The sequence below is a fragment of the Schistocerca piceifrons genome, chromosome 2 (genome assembly GCF_021461385.2).
Source record: "Schistocerca piceifrons isolate TAMUIC-IGC-003096 chromosome 2, iqSchPice1.1, whole genome shotgun sequence".
NCBI classification, from domain to species: domain Eukaryota; kingdom Metazoa; phylum Arthropoda; class Insecta; order Orthoptera; family Acrididae; genus Schistocerca; species Schistocerca piceifrons.
Genome location: NC_060139.1, coordinates 788,015,170 through 788,038,444, shown reverse-complemented (window position 1 = coordinate 788,038,444; position 23,275 = coordinate 788,015,170). Strand labels below are relative to the sequence as shown.

Genomic DNA, 23,275 nt, shown 5'->3' with positions numbered 1-23,275 from the left:
TGCCTTTATCTCTTACTTACAACCTGACGCATTCAACGCAAATTGGACGACAACTCAGCTTATCTGAAGGATCACTCCGCTCAATTTGCAGCCACTTACACGTCCGTCCACAAGTTCCAATCTTATTTTCTTTATTTCGTTGGGAACATTTCTGATGCTTAATTACAGATAATGTTGCTACCTATGACTTTCCCTTTAACTTCATAACTATGCAAATTGGAAATTCTGTGTTGCTCCTCACATCGAAATTTTAATTGTTCCACCACATTTAGGGACCGAAACAACATATCTTAAAATTTATCTGACAGTAATAAAATCTACGAAATACATTTGATTTGGTTTCCAGTCTTGTTTCATCCTCGTGTGTTACCTATATTATCTATTTGTGATGATATTAAATGGCCAATGGAGACAGATACAGATTATTCCATATAAATTTTCAAAATTATGGTAGGAAGTGGATTAGTTACCAATGAAATCGGTGACTCCATACAACTCGGAACGGCGACTTGGGACGAACTGGTTGTCCTTAAAGTACACGTTAAGCGATGACATGCGATACCTGAAAATGAGCAGCATTTGGTTTATGTTATTCTAATAATAATATTTTCAGTAACTCTAGACGTCACGTCATTCAGTTTGTCACTGTAAGAAAGGAGATAAGCTCCAGTTTGGTAACATTTCGGTAGTATTTACAGCAAAGAGCCAAAGGAACTGGTAAACCTTTCTAATATCGTTTGGGCCCCCGCGAGCACGCAGAAGTACCGCAACACGACGTAGCAAGGACTCGTCTAATGTCTGAAGTAGTGCTGGAGGGAACTGACACTGTGAATCCTGCAGGGCTCTTCATAAATCCGTAAGAGTACGAGGGGTGAAGATCTCTTCCGAACGGCACGTTGCAAGGCATCACAGACATGCTCAGTAATGTTCATGTCTGGGGAGTATGGCGGCCAGTGGAAGCGCGTAAACTCAGGAGAGTGTTCCTGGAGTCACTCTGCAGAAATTCTGAACGTGTGGGGTGTCGCAGTGTCCTGCTGTAAGTCCGTCGGGATGTACAGTGGAATGAATGGATGCAGGAGATCAGACAGGATGCTTACGTACGTGTCACCGTCAGAATCGTATCTAGACGTATCAAGAGTCTCATATCACTCCAACTGACAAGCTCCACACCGTTACAGAGCCTCCACCAGCTCGAACAGTCCCCTGCTGACATGCAGGGTCCATGGATTTATGACGTTGTCTCCATACCTGTACACGTCCATCCGCTGGATAAAATTTGAAACAAGACTCGTCCGACGATGCAACATGTTTCCAGTCATCAACAGTCCAGTGTCGGTGTTGACGGGCCTAGGCGAGAGTAAAGCTTTGTGTCGTGCAATCATCAGGGGTACAGGAGTGGGCCTTCGGCTCCGAAAGCCAATATCGACGATCTTTCGTTGACTAGTTGGGACGCTAGCACTTGCTGATGGCCCAGCATTGAAATCTGCAGCAGTTTTGGGAAAGGTTACACTTCTGTCACGTTAAATGATTGGTTTCAGTCGTTTTTAGCACTTTCTTTATCCGGCCTCAGCGATTTCGGAGATTTGATATTTGCCTGATTCCTGATATTCACGGTACACTCCTGAAATGATCGTACGGGAAAATCCCCACTTTATCGCTGCCTCGGAGATGCTGTGTCCCATGGCTCGTGCGCCGATTGTAACACCACATCCGAACTCACTTTTATCTTGATAACTTGCCACTGTAGCGCCAGTAACCAATCTAAAAACTGCGCCAGACATTAGTTGTCGTACATAGGCGTTGCCGACCGCAGCGCCGTTTTCTGCCTGTTTACATATCTCTGTATTTGAATACGCATGCCTATACGAATTTCTTTGACGCTTCAGTGTGTATAAGTGTAATTTTTCTTTATATAAATAATACGGAATAATCTGTTGTAGTAGTTGCTCTATGCGAGAAGCTCTGCAGCAGCCGTAATGCTCTTCGTACAACAGCAGAAATTGGTACTAATATTGCCTCTGTTGAGCACTTTCATTATGACCGCAAAAAAAAAAAAATGATTACATGACAACGATGTAGTCTAAAAAAAATGTAACTTTTGAGGAAGCTGAACAGTGTGGAATATTCAGATTCAACTGCAGGCTTTAGATAGGTTATTGGTGAACTACAGGATGACTTCAAACAAGGACCTTACAGCGTAATATACACCAATACACTCAGAATGGTTTTTTACTCTGGAATGGAGGGTGCACTGAGTTGAAACTTCTTGGTAGATTAAAACTGCGTGCAGCAGCGGGCCTCTAACGTGGGACGTTTGCAGAGGCCCCAGGTCGAGTCCCTGTCCAGCACGTTTAAATCTACCAAGAAGATGCATACCGATAAACTGTTTTGTAAAACAGGTAAAAGATGAGTGATTCAAAGTGAATAATTAGGCTATATAGAAAATGTTGGCTAAATTAGTCAATTTTTTTTCTTTCATTTTTCGTTCAATGTTCTCACGTCATACATGAGACATAAAGGTAAGTTCAAGATTTGTGACGGCTGTAAGACAGTAATCAGAAATAGCTAACTATTTACTCGGATGTATGGACCTGCTAAGTAAGGAACGGCTATATCAGTGTTTCTGGTACACGTAAAAAAAGGAAAAATAAAACAGTTTGGCAGAAGGTCTGGAATCAAAAGACTGGCAAACGGAGCCTACCTCAAAAGAGACCTGCTACTGCCCCTAGTGAAGTCATATCTCTCGGTCTATGCACAGGCGCAGATATGACAGTGCTAACAGTATGTGGTGTAATTTATGATACGTCAACTCGCTGCAAACGTCCAGTAAAAAATTGAGCATTTCACACAGAGTGCATAACAGATGTATCGCAAATGAGGAGGGGTATTAGAATTGTACACATTTCTTACATATATTACCTTATATTATCTCGAAGAAAAGTTGGCTTCAAAGCGATTGTTTGAAAACTTGCTGCCGGCCGGGGTGGTCTAGCGGTTCTAGGCGCTCAGTCCGGAACCGCGCGACTGCTACGGTCGCAGGTTCGAATCCTGCGTCGGGCATGGATGTGTGTGATGTCCTTAGGTTAGTTAGGTTTAAGTAGTTCTAAGTTCTAGGGGACTGATGACCACAGATGTTAAGTCCCATAGTGCTCAGAGCCGTTTGAACCATTTTTTTTTGAAAACTTGCTCCATATTCGACTTTTTGTAAAGTACGTAGACTTGACTCTTCATACAACGTTAGACACTCTGACTCTGTGCTACGTGGCACCGAAAAACAGAGGATGCGTAGATAGGCCTCCTGAGCGCCATCTGATTGTCGATGATCGTCACAAATGAATCACTGACACTACTACCCTTTGGAGAATATATATTATATCGCAGTGACACTGAAGCAAACCTCTTCATTTAACACTTACATCCAAGCGTAGTGTTTTATATTTAGTTTATTTTACGATTCGGGTAGAGAGCCCATTTTCTTGTGATCTGATCACACGAAATTTTCACGTGTGTTCTGTGACACGCTATAGAATTAGCAGGCTGTTCTGTCAAGCGTCACTGGCTCAGTTGTAGTATCGACTCTCTCTCTCTTGCGACCCTATCACCAATATCTACGAGGAAAAGTTGGTATCTGTGGGCTGTGTCCTTAGGTCTTTGCTTGCCGATGTATACAGGGTGTTACAAAAAGGTACGGCCAAACTTTCAGGAAACATTCCTCACATACAAAGAAAGATAATATGTTACGTGGACATATGTCCGGAAACGCTTACTTTCCATGTTAGAGCTCATTTTATTACTTCTCTTCAAATCACATTAATCATGGAATGGAAACATACAGCAACAGAACGTACCTGCGTGACTTCAAACACTTTGTTACAGGAAATGTTCAAAACGTCCTCCGTTAGCGAGGATACATGCATCCACCCTCCGTCGCAGGGAATCCCTGATGCGCTGATGCAGCCCGGGAGAATGGCGTATTGTATCACAGCCGTCCACAATACGAGCACGAAGAGTCTCTACATTTGGTACCGGGGTTGCGTAGACAAGAGCATTCAAATGCCCCCATAAATGAAAATCAGGAGGATTGAGGTCAGGAGAGCGTGGAGGCTACGGAATTGGTCCGCCTCTACCAATCCATCGGTCACAGAATCTGTTGTTGAGAAGCGTACGAACACTTCGACTGAAATGTGCAGGAGCTCCATCGTACATGAACCACATGTTGTGTCGTACTTGTAAAGGCACATGTTCTAGCAGCACAGGTAGAGTATCCCGTACGAAATCATGATAACGTGCTCCATTGAGTGTAGGTGGAAGAACATGGGGCCCAATCAAAACGTCACCAACAATGCCTGCCCAAATGTTCACAGAAAATCTGTGTTGATGTGATTGAACAATTGCGTGCGGATTCTCGTCAGCCCACACATGTTGATTGTGAAAATTTACAATTTGATCACGTTGGAATGAAGCCTCATGCGTAAAGAGAACATTTACACTGAAATGAGGATTGACACATTGTTGGATGAACCATTCGCAGAAGTGTACCCGTGGAGGCCAATCAGCTGCTGATAGTGCCTGTACACGCTGTACATGGTACGGAAACAACTGGTTCTCCCGTAGCACTCTCCATACAGTGACGTGGTCAACGTTACCTTGTACAGCAGCAACTTCTCTGACGCTGACATTAGGGTTATCGTCAACTGCACGAAGAATTGCCTCGTCCATTGCAGGTGTCCTCGTCGTTCTAGGTCTTCCCCAGTCGCGAGTCATGGGCTGGAATGTTCCGTGCTCCCTAAGACGCCGATCAATTGCTTCGAACGTCTTCCTGTCGGGACACTTTGGTTCTGGAAATCTGTCTCGATACAAACGTACCGCGTCACGGCTATTGCCCCGTGCTAGCACTGGCTGCAAAACCACGTTCGTGATGAACACTAACCTGTTGATGCTACGTACTGATGTGCTTGATGCTAGTACTGTAGAGCAATGAGTCGCATGTCAACATTACCTTCCATCAGTTGGGCCAACTGGCGGTGAATCGAGGAAGTACAGTACATACTGACGAAACTAAAATGAGCTCTAACATGGAAATTAAGCGTTTCCGGACACATGTCCACATAACATCTTTTCTTTATTTATGTGTGAGGAATGCTTCCTGAAAGTTTGGCCGTACCTTTTTGTAACACCCTGAATACAGGGTGGTCCATTGATAGTGACCGAGTCAAATATCTTACGAAATAAGCATCAAACGAGAAAACTACAAAGAACGAAATTCGTCTATCGTGAAGGGGGAAACCAGATGCCGCTATGGTTGCCCGCTACATGGCGCAGCCATAGGTCAAACGGATGTCAACTGCGTTTTTTTAAATACGAACCCCCATTTTTATTACATATTCGGTAGTACGTAAAGAAATATGAATGTTTTAGTTGGACCACTTTTTTCGCTTTGTGATAGATGCGGCTGTAATAGTCACAAACGTATAAGTACGTGGCATCACGTAACATTCCACCAGTGCGGACGGTATTTGGTTCGTGATGCATTACCCGTATTAAAATGGACCGTTAACCAATTGCAGAAAAGGTCAATATCGTGTTGATGTATAGCTATTGTGATCAAAATGCCCAACGGGTGTGTGCTATGTATGCTGCTCGGTATCCTGGACGACATCATCCAAGTGTCCTGATCGTTCGCAGGATAGTTACGTTATTTAAGGAAACAGGAAGTGTTCATCCACATGTGAAACGTCAACCACGACCTGCAACAAATGATGATGCCCAAGTAGGTGTTTTAGCTGCTGTCGCGGCTAATCTGCACATCAGTAGCAGACAAATTGCGCGATAATCGGGAATCTCAAAAACGTCGTTGTTGAGAACACTACATCAACATCGATTGCACCCGTACCATATTTCTATGCACCAGGAATTGCATGGCGACGACTTTGAACGTGATGCACAGTTCTGCCACTGGGCACAAGAGAAATTACGGGCCGCATGGGATTAGCCGAGCGGTCTCAGGCGCTGCAGTCATGGACAGTGCGGCTGCTCCCGGCGGAGGTTCGAATCCTCCCTCGGGCATGAGTGTGTGTGTTCGTCTTTAGGATAATTTAGATTAAGTAGTTTGTAAGCTTAGGGACTGATGACCTTAGCAGTTAAGTCCCATAAGATTTCACACACACACACATTTAGAAATTACGGGACGATGACAGATTTTTTGCACGCGTTCTATTTTGCGACGAAGCGTCATTCACCAACAGCGGTAACGTAAACCGACATAATATGCACTATTGGGCAACGGAAAATCCACGATGGCTACGACAAGTGGAACATCAGCGACCTTGGCGGGTTAATGTATGGTGCGGCACTATGGGAGGAAGGATAATTGGCCCCCATTTTATCGATGGGAATTTAAATGGTGCAATGTATGCTGATTTCCTACGTAATGTTCTACTGCATGACAGAATAGTGATGTACTGCCAACATGATGGCTGTCTGCGCATAGCTCGCGTGCGGTTGAAGCGGTGTTTAATAGCATATTTCATGACAGGTGGATTGGTCGTCGAAGCACAATACGATGGCCCGCACGTTCACCGGATATGACATCCCCGGATTTCTTTATGTGGGGAAAGTTGAAGGATATTTGCTATCGTGATCCACCGACAACGCCTGACAACATGCGTCAGCGCATTGTCAATGCATGTGCGAACATTACGGAATGCAAACTACTCGCTGTTGAGAGGAATGTCGTTACACGTATTACCAAATGCATTGAGGTTGACGGACATCATTTTGAGCATTTATTGCATTAATGTGGTATTTACAGGTAATCACGCTGTAACAGCATGCGTTCTCAGAAATGATAAGTTCACAAAGGTACATGTATCACATTGGAACAACCGAAATAAATGTTCAAACGTATCTACGTTCTATTTTTTAGCTTAAAAAACCTACCTGTTACCAACAGTTCGTCTAAAATTGTGAGACTTATGTTTGTGACTATTATAGCGCCATCTATCAGAAAGCGAAAAAAGTGGTCCAACTAAAACATTCATATTTCTTTACGTACTATGTAATAAAAATGGGGGTTCCTATTTTTAAAAAAACGCTGTTGATATCCGTTTGACCTATGGCAGCGCCATCTAGCGGGCCATCCGTAGCGCCATCTGGTTTCCCCCTTCAAGCAAGACAAGTTTCCGTCTTTGTAGTTTTTTCGTTTGACGCTTATTTCGTGAGATACTTCGCCTGGTCACGATCAATGGACCACCCTGTATAAGCGGCTCGCTGGCCCGAGAGGGAGGCACAAAGTTTGGGGATTGGCGGTAGCGCCGCGACAAGAGTTGGTCACGAGGCCCGAGCGGTCGAAGCCACGAGCTGCACAAGGAGGGCCTGCGCAGAGCGAAGATACGGGAGTGCTTCACTGGGGTCAGCGTCGACTACAAGCAGCAGGCCGACATCCCGTCGGTTGGTTGGCAACATTCGTGTCGGACGACCGCTCGTGGCCTGGCTGCCATCTTCTACCTGGCTTTCATCGGCACCACTCACTAACTGCTGAGACGCACCGTGGAACCGTGGAACTGCTTGTTGATAAGGGGGCGTAACATTCCGTAGCCCTTGTGGTGTTTTTTTCATTGTCTACCTGCCCCCGGCCCCCCTTATTATATTCTGGTTTGTACCCGACCCTTAGAGTTTTTATCGATTGGCTCTTTGGTCGTAAATATAGGCAGAGTACTGTACCTAGACACTAGTTGTCGTCTGAAAATTTGTCCCGCTATTATATTCCCTCTCTTTTCTGGTTCGTAGCCTATTATTAATGTTCTAATTAATCAGCTCTTGGTCGTAAATACAGCCAGAACAATTTTACTAAAGCACAGGTTGCCATTAAACAAAAGAGGGATCTTCTGATTAGATTTAGCGTTTAACCGGTTCAATTCTTTGATTTTAATTGCATTTCTCAGTCATTAGTTATAATCTGAACAACCTGTTGTACTAAGCTGTTCGTTTCTGTGTTTGAAAAACCGAATCATTATTGGTGTATTTTTGCTGGATCTTGTGGTTCCGCCGAGTGATTTCTCATGTAATACGTGTTCACAAGTAATGTCTTGAGACGTTCCTTCAGAGCGATCTTAATAACTGACAATCAATTTAACTTTGAAAATATTAACAGCCAATTGTCACAAGGGCTTTAGTCAAAATAAAACTGTCAGAAGGGATGGGCTAGGATCGATTCGCACCTTGTTTGCCGATTGAAATTAAGAGGTTGATTGCTTTGAAGTAAGCCTTATCATTGTCATATTGTTTGCTAATCTGGTTAACCTTTAAGCACAGGTGTGCATCGTAGCCTCGAACCTTTCGACATACAGCTTTCATACTAAAAGTTAAGTTACGTGTTTTGAGTAATTGAATCACTCACGTCATCAATGGTGCTTGTATAGTTTTCATGTGTTGCAGAAGGGCATTTAATAAGATAGACTGTGTCCAGCGCGGTAGCAAACACCGCTGTTTCGCCCGATAACGAGCGTTCTGTAGGTGCGGCCGTCATATTGTTTGCTGTTTTGCGATACAGCACTTCAGATTCCTTTTCAAAAGATTAAAAGCGTAGTCAAGTTTAGGTTTAAGATGAAAAGAATTTTTCAAATTTGTTCATTTTGTTAAAGAAAATTTTATGGTTAAAATGCTTCGATTATATGTAAAACAGAGTTTGTGTATTGTTAAATAAACAGGTTGTGGGAAAATAAAGTTATATTGGTGTGTCCTCCTTTCCACGTTTTCCTTAATTCCAGTAAGTACCTCTTAACATATACTAATAAAAAGTTATCTTAAAGCATTTGTGAATATACCTAATTTCTGAAGTACGTCTCTGTAGAACAAGTGAAGAGGAATGTCAGGTAATACTATTGTAAAAGGCCTCTGTGTCTTGGACATGTTATCTCCGTAAGCTGAGTTAGAAAAAAAGAGACTCATCAGTAGATATAAAAATCCATAATAACGTGGTTAATTCATCTTGGTATCATTTGTAATCATTAGTTGTGCGCCTTTGTACGTCAGCACAAGCTTTGACTCACATTTCTGGTGAGGGGCTTTTTCTAACCGGCTTCCCTCACATTCAATTTGCAACTTTCTTGATGCCAGTTCATTAGCTGGAAGGGGCACATGAGGATTTCTGTGCAGATGATTTTCGAGTTGATTTTTTTGGTAGTTAGTTGTCATTTCTAGTACAGCTACAAACAGCTTTTACTCGATACTTCCAAAAATATGCCACCCGAGCTGTAAGAGCAAAATAATCTGCATAAATTAAGCTCTCTGTCCAGTTTGGCAGTACACGTGCTTGAGGCAGCCCATTGCTTTGTGTCATCCATCAGTTTATACGTTCTTGGCACTTTCTCAAACTATCTGCAATCTGAAGAAGTGGCTCTGAGCACCATGTGACTTAAATTCTGAGGTCATCAGTCCCATAGAACTTAGAACTACTTAAACCTAACCAACCTAATGAAATCACACACATCCATGCCCGAGGCAGGATTCGAACCTGCGACCGTAGCGGTCGCGCGGTTCCAGGCTGTAGTGCTTAGAACCGCTCGGCCACTTCGGCCGGCGCAATCTGAAGACTCTTTCCTATAGTGCTCATAAAACTAGTCTTTACTTTTACTAAATTCTTCTGGAAATACTGCCGTGTCATCTTACAGAATGCTAAAAGTAGTAAAATACAACTTTATACTCATAAAGGTTTTTAATGTGACGAGCACAGCCCACGGAAGCCCTAGTTTTTAAGTTAGTCTCTCGTTATTTTGCCATTGACACCGTGACACGATGGCCACTGTTGAGTCTGAAAGAATTGACTTGAGAGTTGTTGTCTTTAGTGATGACAGTAGGTTCTGTCTGTATGGGAGTGGTGGACGTATACGTTAATAGCGTGGAACTGATCAACTACCTACTCCAGAGTGCATTCGCCCACGACACACAGCTTCCATCCCAGGCTTCATGATGTGAATGGCCATCTGGTACAACTCGCTGCCAAATTTTATGTTTCTGTTCTCCCCTCGCTACTCTCCACCTGCCTACCACACAGCGGGTCCGGTTTCGATTCCCGGCCGGGTTGGGGATTTTCTCCGCCCGTGGACTGGATATTATGTTGTCCTCATCATCCTTTCATCGTCACCGACGCGCAAGTCACCTATTGTGACGTCGACTGAAATAAGACTTGTACCCGGCGGCCGAACTTCCCGGTTGGGGCCTCCCAGCCAACAATACCACACGATCATTTCATTTTTTCCCCTTGTTATTGCCATTCCTTCGACAGAAAGGTGATGTGTCATTTCAGCAGGACAGTGCACGAACACATACGACTGCTGCAACCGAACGTGCTCTTCGTGGTATACAGCTACTGTTCTGGCCATCAAGATCACCAGACCGCTCGTCAAATGAACACGTATGGGGCATGATGAACTGAGACTTTACTCGTTCTCCAGGGCCAGCAGGAGGAACTATTGCCGAATTGCAACAAAGGGCATCAGACGCTTGGGAAGAGCTGTCAGAATACTGTTCAACATATTCGTCATATTTTGCATGTGACAACAGACTCATGCTTTTCCGCCACAGGGGTATACACTGTGTGTTGATGTCACTGTCTGGGCACCCTTTACTGTAAGCTTACTCCTACACTGATGAACTACCTGTCACCTTACTTGTCAATATAATGACATTTTCATTTAGGGTGCCTCACATTTTTCCGACACTGTAATGTATGATAAAAGAGTAGTTGCTCCCAGATCTCTACATACGGTACGTACTCGTGGGACAGAGGCCTATAATGGATTAAGAGAGCTGAAGGAGGAAAAATTATGTGCTTACACCAATAATCACCAGAATGAAAAAGTTAGCAAATTTGAGTGTCAATAACACTTTTTTAAATTTGATTTTGTGTCAAGAAAAAAAGAATCTGGAGACTGCAAACGCAAAGAGTTCACAAGGGTGGATTTTCACCAATGGATGTTCGACTGCAGCGCCCTAGATTCCACCTGTTCAAAAATGTGCTATTCTTGTCGACATAATAAGATACTTTTGTGAAATACTGACCCCACAGTTTCAGCGAAGTTGATCTTCTGCGCCTGAAAGTACGCTTCTGTATCCAGGTCTGCCTGGGAGATCTCTGCGTCGAAGCTGAGGTCTGTGCAAGAAGGGAGGCAGTCGCAGTCGTTGGAGCCGGAATCCGTGTCGGCATCGTCAGAATGCAACTCCATCAGCACTTTCCGCTCCACAAGTTCCACTGGTTGAAAACAAAAACAAAGTATGAGGAGTAATGCACTAGTGAAAAAAGAAGCACTAAAAAATTCTGGCGATTCCGGAGCTGGTTGACGCGGCTGACTGCCATGTGGAGGACCCAGGTTAGATTCCTGGTACAGTCAAGAACATTTCCTTGGTGAGAGGAGTGGAACGTGGTACTTTAAGCCTCGTTATGCAAACTGAGAAACTACTTGGCCGACTCATAGTGGCTACAGGTCGCGAAAGCTGACAAAGGCTGGGAGAGCGGCCTGCTGACCCTACGCCCTTTCATACCACAACCAGTGTCCCCTTCCGCATCGTAGCGGTAGCGTTACCGCCTACCACACAGAGGGCCCGGGTTCGATTCCCGACAGGGGACTGGATGTTGTGTGTCCATCATCATTTTCATCATCATTAACTTGCAAGTCGCCGAAGTGGCGTCAACTAAAAAGGACTTGCAATACGGCGGCCTCCCTGCCAACAATGCCATACGATCATTTTCCATTACCACAACCAATGACCCTTGGTCGGAACCGATGGACGAAATGGACAGAGGTTATTTTTAATGAGAAATCCACTCATAGAGAGTCTTATATTAATTACTTTTATGTTATGTGTAAAATTCTTGAAAATTTCAGTAGTTTTCCACCATAGACTTCGTTGTGCTGCTACAGCCTCTTAGGGACTGTTTTTGTTGTTGTCGTTGCGGTCTTCAGTCTGAAGACAGTTTTCCCAAATGGTCTTCAGTCCAGGGAATGTTTTCCCCACTTCCCCGTTGCCGCCACTCTCCACCGTCCATCCAAAATCAACGTACACTGCAACTGATACGGATCTTCAGAACTCTGAGGCTTGAAAAATAAACTCTGGCCACATTATTTGAGTATATGCCAACGAATCGATTAAGAAGCTTAGTGTACAGAATATACGAGAAAGGAGAAATACCAGAAAGCTTCCAGAAGAATATCAACCAAACATTTGTGAAGACAGCAAAGGCAGATGAATGCAAGAACTGTCACACAGTCAACATCCAAGTTGCCAACCAGAGTCACATACAGACGAAATGAGAAGAAAATGTGTATGCATCAGATGGCGCTCACTTTGAGTTTAGGAAAGACAGAGACATAAAAAAAGGCTGTTCTCCATTAGGCTTGATAATGGAAGCGGAACTTAAGGAAACTCAAGGCACGTTAGTAGAATTTATCGACGTGGCAAAAGCGTTGGATAGCTGATTGGTAAGGTATAGTCAGTGAAATTATAACTTGAAGATCGTGCCTTATAGAAAGGTTAAAATTAGGTGACATCAAGTGGGCTACTGTGACACTTTAAAATTATTAATGGGTTATATAAACTACTGAGGTGTTAGGCAGCTTTACATAATGTGTCTGAAAGTCTGTACTATCTTTGGGACTGCCTCTTACACCAGTTTTTCCGTTACCATTTTTTGTCATCATTCCTCCAGGCCGTCATGGTGGACGAAAATTTTATGCCCAGCACGACAACGCTGAAAGGTTCAGCAACTTAATTCCGCATGACGCACGTCTTAACAACATAGAAGCATTTGTAAATCCCACCAGGTGGCAAAAGGCAAGAAAGGTAACCTTACATAAAGTGCAGGGTGCCTCATGAGCCATAACTCTCACGGAACGTATATTGGTCAATTCCTTCGGCAAGCTGTGCCTTCCTTGAGCTCGGACGTGACGCAGTGACATTAAAAAAGCTAAATCTCCTTCTACTGACCCTTGGACGCTATTCAATACTGATCAGCTGCCGTACAATCTTCTGCCAAAGGCATAATTCAGGTGCGCTATGTAGAGGCATTTGGTCAGCAAATCTCTGTCCCAACCATTGACAGCTTCCCAGACCATGAAGCAGGTACTTCTCCCTCGAATGGCTCCTTAATTGGCATCACGGGTCTGAGAGCACCCCGTTCCAATCCTCCACTCAATGTAAATCCCTGGCCGCACGGAGAATCGACCGGGATCCTCCGCATTGCCGTCAGGCACACTAACCTATTAGCTGTGGAGGTTGACTGTAGCATATCGTTCAAGAGTACGACGCTTGCTGTAGATTGATGTTCAAACTAACGAAATTCGTCCTAGCAAACGCTAATAGATCCGTCAAATTAGAAAGAAAATCATATAACAATATTTTAACTTTTATAAATTGTAAATTTGTTATAAGTCCTTGAGCATAAACGTTCCGAGTCGAGGAATAATTATTGTGAGACAACACATTACATTACTTAACACAGTAGGCTGTTGCGCTTTAAAGACATGTTATTTCATGAAGCCTTATAAACTCTTCATTTCAATATTTGAGCTTTTATCGATAAGAACTAGTGAAGTTGCTACACCTAAAGTAATTTCTGAATAATAAACAAAAGTTATTGTACCACAGAGGTGATAAATACGTCAACTATAACGTAACGCAGCTGTATTTATAGCAAGAAAGAAAATTAAGTTTGGGTCATCTGATTAAGCAATACTGAGAACAAAAGTTCATTATTTGAAAATCTAGGTGACACTGTCAAGAATGAAGAGGTACAACATCGTGGCTGTAAAAAGACATCGAAGGAATTTTCCTCATGCACGAAAGTAATATCACAGTGCAACAGCTCGGTAAGAAAACACGAAAAACTTTACAGACTTGTAATGAAGTACGCGGATTCCAGAATTGGCTCAGGGATCAACTGTAACGGTTTTTGCAACTTTTGTAACATAGTCTAACATTCCGAGGCCAGTCACACTGTTGTATCGTTACCTATACTATACATTATAGGACGCAAGTAAATTAAACTTACAGGAAATGCATAAAGTGTTGTTCGCCAACAACGGCGTGATACCTTATGGATGGATTTTGGGACACTTGATGAGTTTCGGTTGCCGAAATTCTTCACAAGCTGGATACTCTGTTCCACTTTTTGGGGATTTTAAGCGTATATCTGATAACATGCACCAAAATATAAGAATTAGATAGATTTAGATCTGGCGAACGAGACTATCCAGTCATCAATCCAAACACATCTTAGCCGCATTGGTAGTGTATGTTCCCACGCAGACCAGCACGAGATAACAGTACTATTTTCATTAAGTTAGTTCTTAAAAAAGGTTGCAATACCTGTCTCACATCATTATCAGGAGTTATGGTGTGGCACAGAAAAATCGTCCAATAATTCGTACTTTAACAATTCCAACAGACACTTCTGTTCTCATAACAAGAAGAACCACTCGACGTAACCTTTTGCGAGTGTTACACGAAAGTGTCACACAAAGTACCCACATACCAGAGACGAAAGTGAATTGTATTGTCATCTAGTTCTGAGCGTGATGAAAGTCTCAGGTCTTTGGCTCAGTGGGAAATAACAGTGGTAAACAAAGAACCCCCTACCCCGTACCACAGAAGAGAGCGAGGTAATATTGCATTGTCATCCAGTTATGAGTTATGCTTAAAAATTTCAAGTCTTTATCTCCTCGAGATACTAGTTTAAAATTAACTGCAATATTGTACCGAACAATCATACACACAAGGAAGCGGTAATATCTTCCCCCCTCCCTCTGTTCAGCTGTATCCGTCCCGTCGCAAACCGACCAGAACTCATTCCGATACTATACGCACATCACGCCAGCCCCGCAGGGCAACCGAGATGTCACACTTTGCCAACCTGTTTCACTAGAAAATAGCTTAGACGATTCAGTGAATTGTGATTCAGATTATAGTTGTTGTGCTAATAAAGTCCAGAACAAAAATAGAGTTCTTTCCATATCGAAAGAAAAGATATACAATAAGTAATAGCTTTCAGTGAAAAAAATTTTTAATTAAATAAAGGCGGAAAAAAACGCTTAAAGTTAAGCAATGCCGGTTTCATTTCCTAAGATCTAAACGTGTTTACATAAACGAATGAAAAGTTTAGGCGAAGTACGAAATATGCGCCCAAATGAAAGTCGCGAAAGAGTGAAAAAAAGTCATCGAAATGTTTAGAACCCCTTGTGAGGGTCAATATACTGTTACTGAGAGAAATATACAAGACTGAACCCTCTGAATTGGAAATGGATTGAACATGATTTCCAGGCTTCTTCGACATGCTTAAATGGTTTCAGGAAATTATGCAGCGAAGGAAGTAGCAAAATTACAAACTTTTTTCGAAATCGAAAGTACCCTTGTCCGCTAACATTTGCTCAGCTAGTGCTGTTTTTCCTTCCTGGCCGAGTCTTATGTTGTGTATACATCCACTGAAACTTACGGAGATGCAGCGAGGTGTCTGTCAGATCTATGTCTTGCTGCACTTGTAAGGAACTTGATATAATCTAGATGTTCGAAGGCCGCGGCTGTATTTTCGTTGCGCAAATGATGTTGTAGGAAGACGACTCTATGAGCTATTTCTTTACCCTTGTTATATATTTCGGTGTCCTCAGCTCCTTGCTAATATCGTTCCTCGTATAGCCATTCGAAGAAAGAGTGTTTTGTAGACCACCAGCTCCAGCAGTAGGTTCTCCTCGTCATCTATACTCTTCGCTCTGTATATCAGCGACTCTAGACAAGAAAATCCTGGCAGTTAAGGGCCCCTGCGAATGGGTTTTCTCTAAATTTCACGTCCCCGTTGTACTTTTAATTTATTGCCTACAGATTTTGTATTGTAAGAAAAGAGTTCCGAATACTTAGATTACTGATTAAAAATAAAAGAAAAGGTGGCTGGAATCAAATCGTCGACATAACTAAAGTGATCCACACCACATACATGTTTGTCCCCAGACATATAATTTACTTAAGTTAATTTTCTGGTTTTGACCACATTCTACAAAAACACGGGACACATTTTAAGCACCCTGTACACCTTTGTTACTTTGACCCCACGTTCAATTTCAGTGTATGATCAGAGTGCTCCAAGAGTAAGACGTACATAAACCGTGTAAGAATTAGTGACGGATATTGACAGCACTTACTTGCGCTCTTCATCATGCAGTCGGAGCTTCCTAGCGCACAGATGGGTGTATCTTCTGTTCCTGGAAGAGAAAGAAACGATGTTGTTAAAATGACTTTTGTTGCCACATACACTTTCAGAGTTAACAACGTTCCTGGAAATGCGACAATAAGGGTGGACACATCAGCTGTCTCTGCTGCGATGCTTTACTCAAACGCTTGCTGCTTGTTAAGCAAGCCGCAGGTGCTACCATTACAAAACGGTAAATCATAGTAATAATAATAATGCTGAAACAGAGAAACAGACGTCAAATCCATGAGGGCACTGAAATAATTCAATGGCGGAAAGCGTATAAAAGAGGGAAGTTTGAAAAATTTAGCGTAGGTTTTTGAAAGCGCTACGTGTAACATTTAGGCAGAGTAAAATACAGTGTTACTTACGTGAGAAACTTCAAATTAGCCTGGAGGTGTCATTAAAAAACTAATCTCAGCAATAAACAAAATAGTTTCAATTATTCTGCAGTTACTTACGTTCTTCTAATATCACAATAATTTTACTTTTAATTATGTGTTTCGAATGTGGCATATATCGGTTATTTATTTTCTTTCTTTCTTCAAAATGGTGAAAAAAGTACGATAGACAGCAGAAAGCTTTAGCTTGGACATGAATTAGATGGAAATCAGTGTTTCTGAGGAAACAACATTAATAAATTTTCTGAATTGTTCTTCTTAACTCCGTGAAATTAACAAAATATTCAATTTGTGTCTAATTAATGTATATTATTTTCTAATTCACAGTTGAAACACAGTGCTGTACTTCATTTGTAGAAGTTCGAATTATACAGCTGTGTGCTGTTGTATAATGATGCAGGTAAGAATTTTTTATTATTTTGATACACAATGAAGCTTTGCCTGCCTCCCACTTATTAAAATTTCATTATTATTACTATTATGTGTGTTTTTTCTGTTGTTCTGGACATGTTCGAAAGAACAGACATCATAAATATCACAGTAAAACCTATACGTCTTGACGGCATTTCATGATACATCTTGAAGTGTTCTTATGTAAGGTACCTCGCCTACTGTTGCAAGCAGCATTTTCAATAGTCTACTCTGAATTATACTAACTTCCCTCTTTCATTCATCCACATATCGAGTTCTAACAAGCCCTTCTTGAAGGAGAGCCTTCAGGGGTGTGTAATGTGCAATTTATACGTTAACAGGCAGGCCCATCCACTGCATGTTACGTCTGCAAAGCATACTAACAACGAACTATGACTAGCGCTAATGTACTCGAAATAATAATCATGGTGTTACTTCGAGCTTGCTTCGTATTTGTATGTGTGAAGAAAACAGCTATTTTGGAAAGTAATACTTATCTGAGTAATACTTAACAAATCTACTCCCATTTACAAGCTACCTCTCTGAGAACGCTGGGATGAGAGTTTCAAGAAGCCACTCTCGAGTTCTGCCATACTGCAGGAAGGTCAAGTTGTTTAGTCTGATGCCGCTGGTTGCTGTTTCGCTGTACAGTCACGCAGTGATACGCATCTTTGCTCTGTGCAAACTGAGCACACTTGCAATAAGATTTTGCTGTTCATTCACAGCAGACACGTGCCTCATACGGTTCTATAACCCCGAGTGCAAGTCTCGGTCCGGCACACAGTCTCAAATTGCCCGGATGTTATGTAAGTAGGCTGTTTATGTTTTCTTATTGGCAACGTTACATAGCGCTCTGTATGAAAATCACTGGCTGTGCTGCGTTTGTCTCTGATTTTGTTCCATTGTGTCTAACTTTTGAAGCTTTTGCTGTGTTTGTCTCTGATTTTGTTCCATTTGTTGCATTAATTGCAATAATAATGTATTAGTGTCTGGAATCTGTTTCTCTATGATTTTTGGCAGTGCATTTTCACCGGCAACATTCACATTTTGACAAGCAGAAAATGTGTCTTGACTTATTTGAGAAAACGGTGAGGATCTACATTATTTGCGAGATTGCGTCTTGTCATTTCGGATTCCTGAGGCGAGCTGTTGCCGACCGATCGATCGATAATGCTTCCCTGTTCACTAATTGTTTCACTGTCTACGCCATTATTTCCATTTGCACAATTACCAAATTACCACTTTGAATGTCTGTTAATTCATTACACAGTGGTGCTGATAAGCTACGCTGGTCGTCACTATTATTTCTCAGTTTACTTTGGAGCCTAGTGTTACGTCTTTCACACGCCATTATTATCACAATATTTCACACGATAACACAGAAAAGCACAATTTGAAGAGCAAAATAAGAAAACACATTAACATAGCACTGAAAATAATATCTACTTAATTGCAACCACAGCTGCGAAATACTTGGTGCAAATCTACATGCATGCTACAACTGTTTTAGTGTACAACAATGAAAGACTGCAACTACAAAAGAGATTCTCTCTACAATTACACGCTAGCAATGAACAAAAGGTACACTAATTACACAAAGTACAAGAAAAAGCAGAAGATTCCAGTGAGGTATCCTCGGCTAAGGGTCGACATATGAAACGTCTTCTTAGAAAAATTAATGAATTACTGTGCTGATAAACCTCTTACATTATTTGATTTTCAAAAAGCTGAGCAAAACTGAACATACTCAGACATTACTCTCTTTACTTATTCTGATCAACACTAAACTGACACACAATATTTTTTAGCGCAACGCAATCTGACTTTTCAATAATCCCTACAAAAGAATGGCCCAGACTAACATTAACCTATTCCTTTCACAAATCACTTACCTCACAAAAATCTTCGTTACTCGAACTACTGCAATACAGCGAGCGCCACAACTGCCAGCTTAATAAAAGATTCAAACTACGGAAGGCACTAACTACTGATAGGCATGATTAGCAAATGAAAGAGCAATGTATTTACCTTAATAGTGTTCAAAAGTCATAATATATATAGCAGTTCATGACATCCATTCTTACAAATGTACTGTTTCTGATGGACACACGTCCAGATCATCCGCTCTCAAAAATCCGCCATCTCACTTCCCCACATCCACCACCGCTGGTGGCTCACCTCCAACTACGTGCTGTTAACAGCCAACTGCACACCACAAGAGAGAATATTTCAACAATGCCAACCAGCCACAGACTGCACACAGCACAGCCAGTGATTTTCATACAGAGTGCTATGTGGCGGTGGCGTTACCAATATAAGAACCTAAACAGCCTACTTACATAACAATCATAGAAACAGACAATATGGCAACCCGAACTGTTATTATCACGGGAGACAGAATAACTTCATACGCAACGGTCCACCGTGCAGTGATAATTCAGGGAGAAATTCTCCACCACATGACCGACAAAAAAGAAACTAAATAAACTACCGACAAAACGACAGACCTGAATTTCATCAGAACTGGCGGGATTCAAACACGGCAGGGCCCTCTCGGCAATGTGAATTTGTAGAAGTTAGGTCTGCTAATCCCAATAATGACGCTCGCCAACAAAGAGACAGACAATGACTCGCACCGCAGGCAGTCACGTGCGCTGGCTGGCGCAGCGAAAAATAACATAGACGCTCACCTTGAGAAAAATTTTAGCATTCCTTACCGAAGTATACCACATGATAATTGCTTTGAAGATGAAACTCTGCGTACTAGGAAGAGTAAAGGATTGCACCACATTTCACATGTAAAACCGTTGATTGAGAGATAATCTGTTTTTTTTTTTTAACTTAGTCTTTGCCATAAAACTTTTCGCTTTACGTTACTAGTATGCTTTGTCAGACTTAGAATCTGTTAACATGCAACAATGTTTGAAGTTAAATATCCTGTCAAGAACCAAGAGAACTTATTTAAACAGAAATTACGAATGCATTGTTATAGTGAACAGAGGACACGGTGTTATTGTGTGTGTACATTCTTGCTTGTTAATTCACGATTACTTAAAGACTATAAGACTTACATACTTCGAACATATACTGTTAATGAGATTCTAATGCAACATTTTGGTTTAGTTGAAAAGACATTCTTTATTTGAAGTACTTTCTGTGAGATTAAAGATGACTTAGTATTTGGTTTCTTTGACAGTTACATGATTATATCACGACGCTACTAATGTGTGACACAATTTACATTGTTGCTTTTGCGGTGTATCTGTTTTATATCTGCACAGTTTTTATGTATTATTCTGGAAAGTAAAACATGTTTTTGTAGTAACTTGCACAGTTTTTTGTATTATTCTGGAAAGTAAAACATGTTTTTGTAGTAATTTTTGTGGTATAGCTACAATGAGACAGCCTTTTCTGTAGCACAATAATACGTTACAGTACAGTACTTTCTTTGTCACGGCAATAAGCATAATAACTACGATATCTATACGCAAAGCATTTCACTTTCGTTTATGATGAGGTAAGTACATTGACTTCAGCAGGAACTTTGCTTACAGAGGACGGTAACTACGACACTTCCACAGAATTATCTTACAGCAAGACGCACATTTAGCGCTACAGGACACGCATTTGAGTGATTAGTTTTGTACTTAAAACATTTATTTTTAAAGATTTTTGAATTACAATGATACAAAGGTTTTCCGTGATACATTTCATTCCATTGCTGTAATCTGTAACACCTGAGGGTATAATTACATTAATCCTCAGGGGGGTACACGCCTACTTTGTGTACCATGTGTCTGGCAAGCACAAGGAGCCCTAGCTAATATGGTATTTGCTTATACAAATTTACACATCGGTACCATATTTCTCTAACACATAAATTACACAGCTATCTGATCATTTAACTGAGAGAGACAAACATGCTTTTTACTACGTCAGTGACAAATGTTTACGCAAATACACAGTTGGTTAAACTTCACACTTACGAAATTGTATTTTGTCTGTACTTTGTGAACTGTTCATATTTTTTCAGAACCATTGTGATACTATGAGAGCTTTGAATGATGTATTTGGTATGGGATCAAGATTTTTAAAGTACGTTTGAGGTAGATGACATTATTGAAATGAGCAGAGAAATTTGTTTTAGGTTTTGAAATTATAGAAAGAAGCTGCGGCGATTTTGAGATGTGATTGATCTGTTATGATGTTATTATTACTATGACGATGTGTATTACGCTGTTGAGGTATGATCAATAAGATGATGCTACCGTATATGAGGAATGTGACAACATGTTTATATGTATATGAATAATGAGTAGTGATTAGGGACTCTGATTTGTGGAAAAGGATGTTGGAAACCAAGAATCGTACTTTACGAATTATGAAAGGTGTGTACATGTGTGAATGTATCACAATGTCACGGAAAATTTTTTGGACACTGTTGTATTTATAGGATTTTGTTTCAACGCATTTCTACTGTAATTTTTCGATCTGTGAAATTTTTTTGTATGAGACTGTCACTGTAGTGCAAACTGTTGTCGTAAATATTTCTGTAAGAAAGGTAAGTGACCTTGACGTAATGCATTGTAGTACGTAGCTGTGCCATCCGCCTGAAAAGAAAAAGCCATTAAAAAAAGAGGCCATTAACCTCGCTATTGACATTCCTTTCTAGAAAGCATCGCAAATACTACACGCTCATTACTTGGGAAGATACTTTCATCTGCACACCTGATTGTGACAAGCGTCTTTCTAGGAGAGTTGAGAGAATTTCTACTAACTTATGAAATGCCACATGACTATTGAATGATATTTTTGTGCTTTACTTTGTACATAGTTGTTTATTTCATTTTATATCTGGTTTCCAGCTGTGTTGCAGCATTGGTTTTATAAAATAAAATTAATTGCATTTGCTAATGTGAACACTTTCTGTCAACAGATCTATTAAATAATAATTTTATGATCCACATTCTTCGAAAAAGGAGCACTTGGAAAGGAAAGACCAATAAGAAGGGATTAATAACAGTAACTGCATACATAATTTTCTTTTCAACTACTTAGTAATTTTTTTGGTAGAATAACTTCTTGTGGTGCACCACTTTAATGACATAGATATTAATATGTGAATAGACATTTCCCTTCACAGGAATTGCTTAAATAATTTTTTACCAGTTTGGTAACTTGTCTGCTAGAGTAAGTCAAGATAATGCATCACTCTAGTGTTAAGATGTGACATAGGTATTAGACATGGCCTTCTTCACTGTAATATTTTTTCTGCTTGAGCTTTGTCATGTTTAGGTATAAGTTATTGCATTTGCTGCTGCTGCTTGCCAGGCATAGTGCTATTAAATTTCACTTTGCATTACTCTGTTAAGCCAGTTTTATTACTGATTTATTTTTCTTGTTTGCTGCACATTGCCTTATATTAGTTGTAATGTTTAATTAGCTTTGCTAATTTATATTATTTGCTGCTTGCTTTGCCAATTTGCATTTTTTGTCATTGCTATTTGTGTTTTGTACTGCTGCATTGCTTCGTCCCTTAGTTTAGCATCTGAGCTCAGTAGATTTAAGTTAGCTTAAGAGGGGGTAGACTATATAAGAGAATGCGATGAATTGGAAGAAATGCATTGAGAAGTTATACGAAAAAAGTACAGAAAGCAGGTATAGATAGGACTTTTTGGAAATAATGAAGAACGAAGAGAGATCTCCGAGAAGTAAAGAAAGTTTGGTTTGCAAAATACTGCAGTAAAACAAACCCTGTCCTTTCCTTGTGTTATCACACTATGTGCTTGTGTATCCTTGGGTATTTGTGTTCTTCCTGTCTTTGTGTGTTTATCTGATGAGAGTTACATTGTAGAATTTTTCTGATACTATGTTATTTACTTTGTAAAGATGTTTAGACATTATTTACTCTATACTGTTTTAATGCTCATGTGTGAAGTTGATGTTTCTAAAGTTATTCTGATCTTTTATGTATGTACTCATGTCATAATTCCTGTAACACTGATGTATATGTTATTTCGATTCTTTTGTAAAGCTTGTACTACAAATGTTATCTGTATTGTTATGTTCTTTAATGATGTATTTTGTACCTTTGTAATTGTATTCTTACGTTATAAAATTGACACCAGTTTATCATATTATTAACTTGTAAGTTCCATTTCACTGCATACGTTTCTGTTGGTCATAGTATATGGACAATATGTGAGAAGTAGGAACTGTTAGTGTTTGC

At 40.8% G+C, this 23,275-nt stretch overlaps 1 protein-coding gene across 1 annotated transcript in view; it reads right to left on the bottom strand.

The window, feature by feature from the left end:
* Window positions 1-23,275, bottom strand: part of LOC124775855 (pickpocket protein 28-like) — a 182,002-nt gene that overhangs the window by 10,782 nt on the left and 147,945 nt on the right. Inside the window, exons 8-10 of the mRNA XM_047250689.1 lie at window positions 16,188-16,247; window positions 11,062-11,251; window positions 471-562 (exon numbers count right to left, since the gene is read on the bottom strand). Of these exons, the coding sequence (XP_047106645.1) occupies window positions 471-562; window positions 11,062-11,251; window positions 16,188-16,247 (342 nt within the window). The remainder of the gene's footprint in view (window positions 1-470; window positions 563-11,061; window positions 11,252-16,187; window positions 16,248-23,275) is intronic.